The 13,475-nt window shown below is 35.9% G+C and overlaps 2 protein-coding genes across 2 annotated transcripts; one reads left to right on the top strand and one right to left on the bottom strand.

The window, feature by feature from the left end:
• The first annotated feature begins 836 nt into the window (after positions 1–836).
• Positions 837–2,192, top strand: LOC129798698 (uncharacterized). The gene is made up of 3 exons (XM_055841979.1): positions 837–1,040; positions 1,345–1,404; positions 1,479–2,192. The coding sequence occupies exons 1-3, from the start codon at positions 963–965 to the stop codon at positions 2,088–2,090; spliced, it is 750 nt and encodes a 249-aa protein (XP_055697954.1). The 5' UTR covers positions 837–962; the 3' UTR covers positions 2,091–2,192.
• LOC129798691 (splicing factor 3A subunit 3) lies at positions 2,180–13,182 on the bottom strand. Its single transcript, XM_055841967.1, has 3 exons — positions 12,984–13,182; positions 11,646–12,912; positions 2,180–2,367 (listed from the first exon to the last, which is right to left on the bottom strand). The coding sequence occupies exons 1-3, from the start codon at positions 13,080–13,082 to the stop codon at positions 2,234–2,236; spliced, it is 1,500 nt and encodes a 499-aa protein (XP_055697942.1). The 5' UTR covers positions 13,083–13,182; the 3' UTR covers positions 2,180–2,233.
• Between the last annotated feature and the right edge of the window lie 293 nt (positions 13,183–13,475).

Consider the following 13,475-nt stretch of genomic DNA (forward strand, 5'->3'; position numbering starts at 1 on the left):
TGGGGGAACTCAAAAAATTACTCCCGATACTCAAGCTTCAGTCGCGTACAAAAGTTTATCACACACCGAAAAATGGAAAATTCTTAAACAGAAACACCCAGGAATTTAATTTGAATGAATGCCAAAGCCCTAGTCCTAAATTCTTGATCATTTAGTTTTAATTGTAATTTGCAATTCTCAAGACATTTTTCATTTTTCAGCTAATTCTGAACTTAAACTCCCGATATCTTATCGTCAAAGAGATAGGGATTCTAGCCCATTTCATTGGCAAAGAGCATCTGAATTTAAACGCCTCGGGGATTCACGTTCAATTTAAGTTCCCGGAGTCTTATATATTCTTAAATTTAGAGTCAAAATTTTTCTGTGTGCACTAATCACTGTACTTTTTTTTTTAATTTAATAAGAACAATTTGGTTCAAAAAGCAACTTGTTTAACTGCAAAAAATTTAAATGAATGAGCAATTTTAACATTTTAATTTGCTGAACTCAAATTTAATTGAGCAACCTCATTTATGCAATTTTAGCATATATAAACATGTTTTGGTGGGCCAAGTATTAGTTTATATTAATAAATAAGCGAAAATCTATCAATTCAAATGATTTTTAATGCAAAATAACGTATAGGAACAATTCATTTTAAAATTAAATTAAATTACAAATTGAAAAAATCCCAGTGTGATAGCACGGTAATGCCAAGGTAAGCTCTTTTTCGAAAACTACGAACATCGCAACAATTTAAACGATTTTACCTTTTTCTAAGGAAATTTTATTTTCTTCAAAATTTTCCCACAAATATGCTTGCATCATAATACAAAGTAGTTACGATTTTTTACAGTGTATTACCCGTTATATGACGGCGAAAAGGCGAACGTCACATGGGGTCACATGACGTCATTGTTCTATCCCGTAGCGCAGCTGATGGGATGGTGTTTTGTGAATGAAAAGTGCAAAATTCTAGTGAAATGGCAGTGAAAAGTCCTGAAAAATCCCTGTACAGTCAATTCTGTGACTACATGGAACGAGAAACGAGAGGAGTTGAAGTGAGTTATCGCAGTTCTCTGTCCCAGCGAGCACCAAATGCTAACCGATTGCAATTCAGCTGAAAACACATGTATTTTCAGCTGAATTCTGCTAACCTTGAAACAAAATTAGCGATTCAGTGCCATTTCCATATATTTGGTTAGCACTTTTTGTTCGACAACTGCTGATCAGTCAGCAAATTTTTGCTAGTCGATTCAGCAAAAATATGCTGAAATCGCTACTTTTTTCAGCTAAGTGTGCTCGCTGGGGTGAGAAATTTCTGGAAAAAGATTTTGTTTACCGTTTTTTCTGCACCTCCCGCAGATTGGAGTTTACACAATTTCTGGGATTCTCTTCGCCGTGGCATGTCACAGAATTCGGCCGGTAAGATTCGCGTAACATCCTCCTGAAGGTCATGCATTGAAATTTTCTTCTACTTTCATTTTTAATGCTGAAAGATCACAAAATTCCGGCATCCGTCGCAAATTCCGTCTCATTTTATCCGGAATAAACTCAAGCAATTTGGGCGGGTGGAGAGTGTGGAGCCAAGTCAGACAGCTGGTCCTCTGCTCAGGATCAACCACAAGCCCCCTATCAATATCTTCTTCGGGAACAAAGAAACGTTGCCGGTGAAAATTGCCGGAGTTACGGTGAATCCAAATGGATTGTCCTGGCTTCAGGGAGTCACTGTTGATCGCCGGGTGGAGTTTATTCCTCTCTTTACGCACTTCGAAGCAGCTGAATGTGTGGTGTTTGTGATGCCCACTGAGCAGGAGAAGCGCCTAAAGAAGAACCCTCGAAGTCTGGACGTGGCAGAAGCCCTGCTGAGTCTGGGATTTGCTCAAACCACGGGAGTCCCCGCAGAAGTGCCTCTCAGTGACAAGAAAATGCGTGACTACTACAAACTCCTGACCTACGTGGAGAAGAAAGCCAAGAACCGACGAGAGGGACTGTGGTCAGCAAAGGTTCCACCTCCCGTTTGGCCTCTGCGTCTCCTTCAGGATTCCTTCGACAGACTCATTACCTCTCTGCTACCAGAATCCCGTCGCCTACCTCAGCTGGTGCGCTAGGCACGCCCCCAGGGCCAGCAAATCCGTAAGTAGATGCCTTCCGACTTAGTCGTTTCCTTGGAGAATTCAGAAATTAAATTTGTCTATGATTTTCGTTAGAAATCTTTATTTGAAAGCCATTCCTACAGAAAAAAAATCCATATTTAGAGTAATCCCTGGCGCTTCAAGTCCTCGTAGGTTTTCTTGTTGACGACATTCCCTTGGGAATCCTCATATTCTTCCTCTTGATCAGGAATCCAGCGTTCTTGTTGCTTCTGCGACTTCAATTTCTCCCACACTAAAAAGAATAATCGCTCAATATTAGCACCTCATGGATAACCCCATTGATAAGAATATGCTAATCTGCGAGATCTATCAGTCATTTTCACTCAAAACACAAACAAACTTTTCCCATCTTCAGCTATTTTTGATCATCCAATCCAAAGTATTTTTACCCGCCAAAAGTTGTGTCATTCATTGCATAAAAAAGTTATTATTGCGTCTGAGGAAAAATATGCCAAGAAGTTGTTTTGGTAAAAAAAAGCATCTAATGTTTACTCAATGTTGTTTCTCGTGGAGTTTTTTTTCGCAGAGAAATTTCCAAAAATATTACTCATATTTTACAGATATTAGGCCTGAAATACTGAGTCTACAGTATTCCCCATTCTCCAGTCTTTTTTTTATTAATTCATAGATTACATAATAAGATTGCACAAAAAGTTCATCGGATCATAACACTATGCAACACGATTTTTGGCACACGGATCGCACATGGTACGTTTGATAGGGTCGAGTCTCCTGATCAAGAATCTGTTTTTGGTTTTGTTTCTAGACGTCTCAATTTTTGTTAATTAATTTTTTTATATTTTCTCTACTTTGCCTTATATTACCCGTTATATCGCGAGTTCTAGTGAACATAAATTAATAAATTTAGGTTTGTTGGCAAGGTAATTAGTTGTGCTTCAACTTTGTAATGTACTTAATTTTTGTAGAAAAATTCTTTGGGTGCGAAAATATCAAGTCTATCTAAAAATTCTCAAAAAAATACCTTAGAGGAGCATTTTAAAAAATCATATAAATTAAACTAAACTAAATATCAATGTACTCTCTTCAGCACACAATAGATACCACTTAGGACTACATTTCGTTCATAGATGACATCTTGATCCGATTCCTCTAAATACCTATTTTTTTTATTTTAGCCATTTTCTAAAAATACGACATCTCTAGCTTAGTGCAAATTTTTCCAAAAAAATATTATTTTCTGGACATATGGATGATGATATCGACTTCAAATGTTCTCACTATCCTCCGTAAGTTGATCTAAGGACTCCAAATGACACTAAAATTTCCTCTACATGAATTTTCTTATCCTCCAGAAACCATTCTTTTGGGAATATCTGAAGAACTAAACTGTCGATGACTTTCAGTTTAGGATATGTTTTAGGGAGTTTAGGGAGTGTGTGGGATGTATGGGTGAAAAGTCCGATAGGATGGTCTCTAAAACATTTCCTAAACTGAAAGTCCATATATCCATATATCCAAAAAATAATATTTCTTTGGAAAAATTTGCACTAAGCTAGAGATGTCGTATTTTAAAAAATGGCTAAAAAAAAAAATTAGGTATTTAGAGGAATCGGATCAGGATGTCATCTATGAACGAAATGTAGTCCTAAGTGGTATCTATTGTGTGCTGAAGAGAGTACATTGATATTTAGTATAGTTTAATTTATATGATTTTTTAAAATGCTCCTCTAAGGTATTTTTTTGAGAATTTTTAGATAGACTTGATATTTTCGCACCCAAAGAATTTTTCTACAAAAATTAAGTACATTACAAAGTTGAAGCACAACTAATTACCTTGCCAACAAACCTAAATTTATTAATTTATGTTCACTAGAACTCGCGATATAACGGGTAATATAAGGCAAAGTAGAGAAAATATAAAAAAATTAATTAACAAAAATTGAGACGTCTAGAAACAAAACCAAAAACAGATTCTTGATCAGGAGACTCGATCCTATCAAACGTACCATGTGCGATCCGTGTGCCAAAAAAAAGTTGTCAATTTGTTGCATAGTGTAATCGGTTGGGACCGGTTCAGGCATTTCCAGGATTCCAAGACCTTTCTAATGGACTTAAATTTGCCCTATTCGTTTGAGAATTACGTTCTCTAAAGTCTTTTAAAGCATTGTCCTTGAAAAAAAACCATCATGAGAAATGCTTCAACGGAATTTTCGTATACGGATAAAATCGATAAAAATATTCGCTTTTAGATAGTTTTGGAAGAATAAAAAAAAGTTTTTTTTTTTTTAAATGCGAAGACCAACTTACAGGAGGCGACGTTTCTAGAAGGCTTTTTCAAGTCTCTATAATTGTTTAGCCTTTAGTTTCGCAGATATCTTGAAAAAATTGGTCTCTGGAAGTTTAATGCCTGTATCTGTGGAGTTCGAGCAATTATAACGCAATGAAAATGGAACTGGTTAGTTATTCTAGTTTAATTCGTTTAAGTTAAGAAAATTTATGAGATTTTTTTTTGAAAAAGTAGAGATTTTGAAAAATATTTAGTCTATTGAAAAATTATTCTTTCAAGATCACAGCTATTGTGTTTCTGTGATTTGGCCAACCACCTCTGATCGATCTCATAATCGTAAGGCCGATGTTAGCTGTGATTCTTTACAATCTCAGCTTTTGTGGTTCTAGGTGAAATCCGACCTTGTCAGATCGAGAATATGATATTTATACCCCGGAAATATGATATTTTTGGAGAGATTTTGTTATCGTTTTAGATGGGAAAGGAAAAAAGACCAGGAATAAGTACAAATCCTGCACTCAGGAGCAACTCAACAAGGTTTTGGAAGCCTTTCGTCGCGATTTCACTTACACTGTCTCCAATTAGAAACATTCCCTTGTCTCCAATTGGATTAATATGTTTCCAATAGAAGCATTTTACGCTCGCGTGCTTCTCTTGTATTTAAGAAGTTTTCAAATTATATCTAAAGAATTTTCATTAAACAGTAACATTCTAGAAGAGTCAAGGAGCAAATTTATGTAATTCTCTTCAGAAAAATATGAACTTAATGTGTTGAATCTTCTGTCAAAGTTAATGCGCCTGGAAATGGTTTTGAATTAGAACATTTACCTTATGTTATAGCTAGGCCTAAGAGCTTTTGATAAAAAAAGAAAGTTAAGCCCTTGCTCAACCCCCCTGACTCGAGGTAGAAGGGGTCAAAAATTGAATTTTAAAATGGACATATCTCCAGATTTAATTGTCAGAATTTGAAAAATTTTGGTGGATGAACACCTCAAGTTCATCCTATTTAACCGAATGTCCGATTAAGCGAAAAATCGATTTTTGAAAAGTCGAATATTTTGAAAACTAGACTATGCTTGTTCTTTAAATTTTGATATGTTTTATATGATGTAGAGACCTTTCCAACGGTAAGTCGCATTCGTCCCCACTTTACCCTGACCTTTCCTATAACGAAATTTATCGGACTCTATAGGGTAAGTGCTCATAATTTTGTCCAGTTTCTTATTTTGGACACTTTGAAGCTAACATTGGACACTAAAAATAAATTGATTAAAATGATGGATTTTTATTCCAATATTTGATGAAAAATGAATTCTATCTAAATATTTGTTCTTTTTGGAAAATTTTAACACTAAATACGTTAAAATTTGAATATGATTTGAGTTGAAATTGCTTTGTAGAAAATTCAGTGTGAGCAATTGCTTACGAGAAATATGACAGAACTTCGTGGCTTACTTCAGTCTTATTTAGTTTTGGTGAAGTACTAACAAAGTTTGTTCGCTGTTTTTGAGTGATATTATTGAATATTCATTGAATATTGTGTTGATTCACGTTACTGATGATTTGTACATTTGACCTGAAGTGAGATTTGCCTTGTGAATTATATTTTTCGTGTGAAAAATGGGAAATTTTTTAAAACATTCACCAGTGAGGTGATGATTCTTATTTTGGACAGGTGTTTTTCTCACGAAATTTCGTGAAGTTTTAGCTTTTGTGATGACTAGGTTGGACAAATGCCTGGAGAAACAAAGGAGCATCATCTCTACGAAAGAGATGTAGCGAGAAATGCCTTGAAAGGCTCCCGGAAAGGTCAGGGAATGAGCGAATCTGCACGTACTTGGAGTATCGAAGTCAACTCACTTTAATGAATGATATGGAAAGTTTCTGGGCTTCTGTGACATTCTACGTTTCCCTTACATGAACAGGAAGAGGACTTGGTAAGATTGGTTCATAAAATGAAGAACAATGGGCATCCTGTTGAGGCGGATTATCTGTCTAAATTTACAGACAAGTTGTAAAAATTAATAACCAAGTTGTCCAAAATAAGAGTCAAATTCACCTCTACATATCAATTCATTTTTAAACGTATTAACACTAATTTTAGTAAAAATGAGATGATAAATAGCTTGCCAAGTTTCTAAACAATCCTTCTGAAAAGAGAGTAACAAAAAAAGTCAATTAGTATTGAAAATATCGCACTTCAAACTTGGGATATCGATGCTTATATGCAAACTGTCCAAAATTATAAGCACTTCCCCTATCTACAGTAGACTCACTCGCACAATCGGCTTTTTTTCAATCGGGCGTAAAATGTTGTTGACCATTTTCACGTTTTATTTTGAAGCAAATTTGTTCAAATTCGCTGTAGTTCCTCTTATTTTTCGTGATTCTTCATAATTGAGCGATTTCTGTAGAATTTACAATGACTTTGATAACAAAATCTCGATAATTTGGATGAAATTTTGCCCCAAATGTTCAATTGAGAGAGAGCCTAGTGTAATGTTTATTAACCGATTTTATTGGACTTTAATTTTCTTTTGTTGGCTTTCCGCATTTAAAGTGTTTAATATGAAAAATGACCAAAGATAAGCCCAGATGAGCTTATGGTATCTGAGATTCTTTACAGGCGACCTTAGAGTGCTTGCAACTCCGGAATACGTGAAAATTCGATTTTGAGGTGAATTTTAAGGGTAAAGAACCACATCGAGCCAATGTTATCCGTTTCTGCCGCCGAGAACAGTTTGCTCGACGAGATTCTTTATAGCTCCAGCACACCTTTTAGATCAGGAAAATTTCATGAAGTCGAAATTCAAATCCCTTTCTTTCTCACATGCTTTGCATGTGTCTCTCTCATTGTCTCGCACTCTTCTTCTTCTTTTAAACATCACTCCAAATTCAATTTTAGCTCAATCGAATTTGGTATGCGAAAAAATGAGATAGTCATATGCAAAAAACATGTGAGAAGGAAAGGGATTCGAATTTCGACTTCATAAAATTTTTCTGATCTAAAAGGTGTGCCGGAGCCATTACGCGTCAGGCACACCTTTTAGATCGGTAAAATTTCATGAAAGCAAAATTCGTATCCCTTTCTTTATCGAAGGACTTGCATAAATCTATCCCACTCTTTCCAACTCGAAATTCGACTGAACTAAATTTAATTTGGTGTGATGTTAAAGGGAAGAAGAAGAGTGTGAAAGAATAAGACAGACATATGCAAAACTTTTAAGAAAGGTATGTGAATTTTGACTTTATGAAATTTTCCCGATCTAAAAGGTGTGCCGGAGCCTTTACCCTCAAAATTCAACTCACAATCGAATTTTCACACATTTAAAGTTGCAGGGACACAGGGTTGCATGCATTTCGAGGTCATCTGTGTTTTCATTCTAATAACCGGATAGTAAAATTTACTATAAAAGTAGTAAACACCACTTTCCGGATATTGGAATCTAGGAGGAGCTTGAGGTGAAATCTAAAGGAAGATAGTAGAATTTAATATCCGGCTATTATAATTCATTACAGTAGAGTCTCGCTATAGGCCATCGCTCTATAGTCCACAATTTATCGACCGTTGATTTCAAAACATTGATTTTAAGTTAGGTTATGTTTTTTAGTATGCGACATGCATAATTATTTTAATATTTTTGGCAAACTTTATTAAGTATAGTTGTGATAATTGTGATCCACAATGAAGAGAGCAAGGACAAGTACTACAATCGCAAAGAAAGTGGAAGCCATCGAGCAATTTCAATACTAAAAGTCGTTGATAATTTTAAAAAATTACATGGACTATAGTGCGACCCAAGCGTCAAATCTGAAACCAAATATGGACTACAACAAGACTCTACTGTATATCCATAGGATAGTAAATTCAAAATACAAGCACGTCAAATTCTACAATATTTACTTATTCGATCTAATATCAATTTCTGAGAAATGATGTCACACTGTTTGTCCATCTGTGTGTTCGGCCGTTACCACGCCCAGGACCCAAACGGTTAGAGATAGAGACGTGGGGTCTTCGAGAGACCTCTCCTTAAGTCGACCCTGGGACCATAAACATAGCCCTCATTTTCCCCCACCCTTCCGGAACCTTGTGTTTTTAGGAAAGCTCGATAACGCGTCGTGCGAACTTTTCACTTTTGAATATATTTTAGAGAGTACCTAGGCGGATATTTCGTTTTTATACGAAAATACCGTTGAATCATTCCTAATAACGATTTTTCAAGGTCAAAGGTTAAAAAGTCTCTAGAGAGCGTTTTTATTAACCGAGTGATATTATATTTGGGTTCGTTGGAAAGGTCTTGGAATTCTAGACAAGCATGAACCGATAATTAATTTTTATTCGAATTACAATTTATTCCTAAAGTCCCTAAGGTATTTTTTGGGCAATGTTTTGAGTCATTTATAATTCGGTTCAATTCGTTTGTGAATCGGTAATGTATCGGTTATGAAACGATAAGTAATTTTGGTTCGAAAATCAATTCAATTACTCATAAAACTATTTTGGGGGATTTTTTGAGTGATTTATGAATCAGTTGAAACCGATTGAGCACCGGTAAACCCTTTTTGTCAATATAGTCTTGTAGAACTCCCTAAAATAGGCGTTATAGAATCAAAATTCTTTTAAGCTGCTTATAGCGCCCTTGCTTCCGTAACCGAGACTATTAAAAGTAAAGTGGCGCAGTCTTAAGGTTCTTGATAGCCTGTACAAGGAATTTCAACACAAAAATCTCTTTTTACGCCTTTTAACTCTTTCGCGTCATTAGGGTCATATATGACCCGAGGAAAAAACAATTTTTTTTGAGTGTTTATGTTAATTGAAATCTATCGATTTGTGCACGACATCATAATAGAAGGATGTAAGATTCTTGGCTAATTTTCTCAAGACTCCAGATATTCAGGAAAAGAAAATATTCAAGATCAAAAATCCCTAATTTCGAACTTTGTGAAATGACTTTTCTTTTTTAAAATTTTTTATATTCATTTATTTTTTTCAGCAAAAAGTTCTTTAGAAATACAAAAGAGAATATCCAAAGATTGTATATTGCATATTTTGATATAATAAACTACTCTCAATTTTCCAGAAAAACGTGTAGAATTTTCCGGGTCATATATGACCCTATGGTCCCCAAGGGTAACAGTGTTTTCGTCCCAAACATATAGCGAAATGTAGTTGGGACATTGTTTTTCTTTGTGAAATGCAGGTGGGACATCTTGCTCCTGGGCATTTCATCTTATATCTGATGAATTATAACATATTTTGCAATATTTTAGAGTATTTTGCAAGCGTCTCATATTGTGCAATTGTATTGTGTGTGAATAAATATGTGGATAAGTTTATTTTCGACAAATACCACTCAAAATATTGTGACAGTGACTGTTCAAGGGATTACCAGGAAGATTCCTTGAACACCAGGAGTACAGTGTTCATCAAGACAATCCAGTTTGCCATGGTTTTGGGCAAATTAATAAGTTCATGCAAAAAAACTCTTAGAAAGCCCATGATATAGATTTTGAAAATGGTATGTACACTTCCCTTGAAGACAACAGGGTCATATATGACCCGGGGTTTTTCCGAGTTTTCACGCAATGGAAATTTTTTTTCCTCTCTGAACTATTATATTTGATCATTAAGCATTAGGAAAAACTCAATTTTACATGAATTCATTTGCTGAATAAAAGTGGGACGCGAAAGAGTTAAAGGTGCATTAAATGATTTATCAAAGTCTATAAGGCGGCTATTTTGCTTCTTGGGGCTTGTTCTTTGCGTTTGAGTAACGCTTCTTTGGGGAAATAATCCTCCAAAAAAAAAATCTAAAATCCTGGCTACGCCCTTGCTCACGTTTTATATATGGTAAATCTTTAAATAATTTGAATAATTATAATGGTAGTTCTAGGGCCTCTCGACATTTCATTTTTTCCGTATGTTTTTGCATAGAGGCACTGAAGACTATTGGCAAGTTTTTTCCTAAAGAGAGTTGACTTATCAGTCTGATATATTTCGAAATCCTGCATTAAAAGCTATCTAAAAATACATATTTCATAATGTTCGCCAAAATTATACAAGAACTACGAGCAAATTTGTTTAAGTCGCGGTGCAATAGCTGCAAAATTTTTGCAAGGAAAAGTGAAAAATAGCTTCACTTTTTATTAGGCTTGATGGACCCTGCGTAGTTAATTGAAAAGATATTTCTTTTTAAATTTGATAAAATAAAAAAAGAATTTAAGAAAAAAAGCTAACTTTAAGATATAGGGGAACTGGGGTAGTAGTAAACAGGGGTAGGTGTAAACACTGTGAATTTTTTCATTAATTTTAAGACTCCAGTGGATAAAACCCATAAGCATTCATAGATACCATAGGGATGTATGTCCACAGATGAATTGGTCAATAAAATCCTAATACTTTAAAAATAAAAATCATTTTTCCCGAAAATGTTGATATTTCTATAATTTTGGTCATTTGGATTTCCACCTAGAAATTAAAAACTGTAAAATAATCAAAAGGTAGCAATACCAGTTCTTTCCTACATCTTTTAGGATTATATAGAGAAATTGAGATTTTCATTATTTTAAAAGGATTAATAATTAGTCAGAAAACAGCATTTGGGGTAGATGTAAACAGGCAATTTCCCCGTAATTGTAGATGTCGCGAGTGTAGAATGAATGGCAAAATATTTTTCTTGGTATTGCATCTCATGGTGGGAAATTTTTCGTTAGCTTTGTTCAAAAAGAAGTCACATAATATCAAAATATGGGGAAAATCCATTGAAAAATGTCTTTGATTTGCATTCTTTTAGTTTTTTTTGCTATTTTAATTATTTTTTGTAAAAAGTGTAGTGATTTTTTGAATAATATACAGTCTTTATATATCTCTTAAGTAATTAAAATAATTGAAAGTGGCGCAAAGTTAATTTCAAGGGTGGAAAAAGGGTGTTCATATCCTCCCCAGAAAGTGTTTACTTCTACCCCAGGTATTTTGTGAAAACAGAAAAATGCACAGTGACACAAATTTTATTTTTATGGAAAACTCAATTGTGTTCCAGCATCCGCATTACCCTCGACGAATTGCCTATACCCAAGGGTAAAAAATGAGCTAAGACAGATTTTCCAAAAAATCACGGTGTCCTTGGAAAATCACCTCAAATTCGCATCTATCGAAAATGTTTACATGTCCCCCAGTCTCCCCTGTTTAGAAGATGATCAATCCAAAACAATTTGTTCATATCCTTCCTCCCTATTTAAAGATAAATTTTTCGACTTACATGTTATTGCATCCTCAATTTGGGTGACATTGGCAAAGTGGGCAGTGTTGGGAATGCCCAAACATCTCATTCCGTGTGCATGTCTCCATTCGGCAAAGTGTCTCTGGAAGGCTTTGGGGCCCTTGTAGGTGTAATTGCCGCAGATTTCGCAGTGATAGCTGATGTTCAGGCCATGGAGTTTGTACAGCCAATACGGAATGGGCTTCCCGTCCCAGCCCAGAGGCAAGTTTTTGGGATTGTATGGGACATCATCAGCATCGTCATCTTCATTGTCTGAATCACTTGCTTCCACATCGCTATCTTCGCGTTCTCCCTCTGTTCGAGCCTGTTTCCGCTGGACATTCTCCTTAGTGGCGCTCCTCTGCTCAGACACAATGTCCGCCAGACGATACACCTGAGATTCCAGGTAGGCGATCTCACGTTGACGAGCTGAAGCGTTGGAAGTCTGTTTGGATCGTCCTTTCTTGGCCAGCATTGTAGGTTCGAAATTTTGTTTGCCTTTGGTGGAGAAGAGTCGTTGAGCGCGTTCCTCTAGGGTGCCACCGCATTTCAGCCCGAGGGCCATGAGAGCAGATTTGAGACGATCTAAGCCCAATGAAGCCAACTCTTCCCAGCTGGAAAAGGCTGAAAGATCCAGATGAGCACCAACGGATGTCAGAGCACTTTCTGTCTCTTTTGGCCAGCCGGGAAAGAGTCCATTGTCCCAGTCACGATAGAAATCCTTCCCTGTGGCTTCCAGTTCGGCTTCAATGTCCAGGAGGGGCTTTACTCTTTGCACATATCCATTGAGGTATTCAATCAACATTTCCAGATATTTCTTGTACTCCGTATTCTTCCTGTCTCTCGGGATGTCAAAGAGATGATCAAAAGTCATCAAGTAGGTGATATAGTCAATCTTCTCAATGCCCCGGATATTGATATACTTGTCAAAGCATTCATGCAAATCCAAATATTTCCCGAATCCCTCTTCATCCGTAAATTCAACCAGAGAACTCATTTCATCCTGATTCCCATAGGATTTTGTCAGTTCTTCAAATTCTACAGACAATGGGACACTAATCTCATTGGGATGCTTCTTGTAGAATTCTTTGATTTGCTTGAGCCGGGCGTAGAATTCGGAGAATTCATTGGGTCCGGAAAGGGCTTGAACTTCGGTTTTCCTGACACCGTCTTTGTCCTCGTACAGCTCTTTAAGCGACACCGTGGCATTGTTGTGCAGTTGGAGGAGTAAATGCAACCGATGATCAGTAAATACAGCGTCTTTGGTCTGAAGGAAGACCAATAAAAGAAATTCTAAAATAAAAACATTCAGGAGAAAAGTTGTCAATACAAACTCACAGAATTTTGCTTCACTGCTAGGAGCTCATCCACCATCGCTTTCACGAGACGTTCACGTTCTTCGTGATACCGTCGCTGTTGTTCTAAAATTGTTTCCATCACTATTATTTAATTAAATTCATTAAAAAAAACACCTTTTTGCAAGATAAACGTTTTGACAGCGCGTAAACTTTCCACAAATCTACGTTCCACAATTTTCAAAGGCGAAGAGAGAGCCCGCAAAGCTTTTCACGGCGAAAAGCTCCTTTGCTCTCAAATTCAATTTTTTGTCAGTTGAAAGCGCTGAAAGCATGCCATGTGCATGAACATGAAGTGAAAGCTACTCTCTCTTATTCTTTGTTCACAATAGTTCCTTGAAATTTTAATTTGTCCACTTTTATTACCTTACTTTACCTTTACAAGGTTTACTAGCCAAAATCAATATTTTCCTTTGGTGACAATGAATTTATCATGATGGAAAGTCAAGTTACTTTTCAGCTTTGCTATCTACTT

Source organism: Phlebotomus papatasi, chromosome 1 (assembly GCF_024763615.1).
Source record: "Phlebotomus papatasi isolate M1 chromosome 1, Ppap_2.1, whole genome shotgun sequence".
Taxonomy (NCBI): domain Eukaryota; kingdom Metazoa; phylum Arthropoda; class Insecta; order Diptera; family Psychodidae; genus Phlebotomus; species Phlebotomus papatasi.

Bases quoted from the DNA above. Each gene is read 5' to 3' on its own strand.
- LOC129798698 (XM_055841979.1), top strand. From the start codon at position 963: ATGGCAGTGAAAAGTCCTGAAAAATCCCTGTACAGTCAATTCTGTGAC. The intron at 1,041-1,344 runs GTGAGTTATCGC...CACCTCCCGCAG, and splicing joins GAGAAACGAGAGGAGTTGAA to ATTGGAGTTTACACAATTTC. The intron at 1,405-1,478 runs GTAAGATTCGCG...TAATGCTGAAAG, and splicing joins CATGTCACAGAATTCGGCCG to ATCACAAAATTCCGGCATCC.
- LOC129798691 (XM_055841967.1), bottom strand. From the start codon at position 13,082: ATGGAAACAATTTTAGAACAACAGCGACGGTATCACGAAGAACGTGAA. The intron at 12,913-12,983 runs GTGAGTTTGTAT...GTCTTCCTTCAG, and splicing joins TAGCAGTGAAGCAAAATTCT to ACCAAAGACGCTGTATTTAC. The intron at 2,368-11,645 runs GTAAGTCGAAAA...TATTCTTTTTAG, and splicing joins AATTGAGGATGCAATAACAT to TGTGGGAGAAATTGAAGTCG.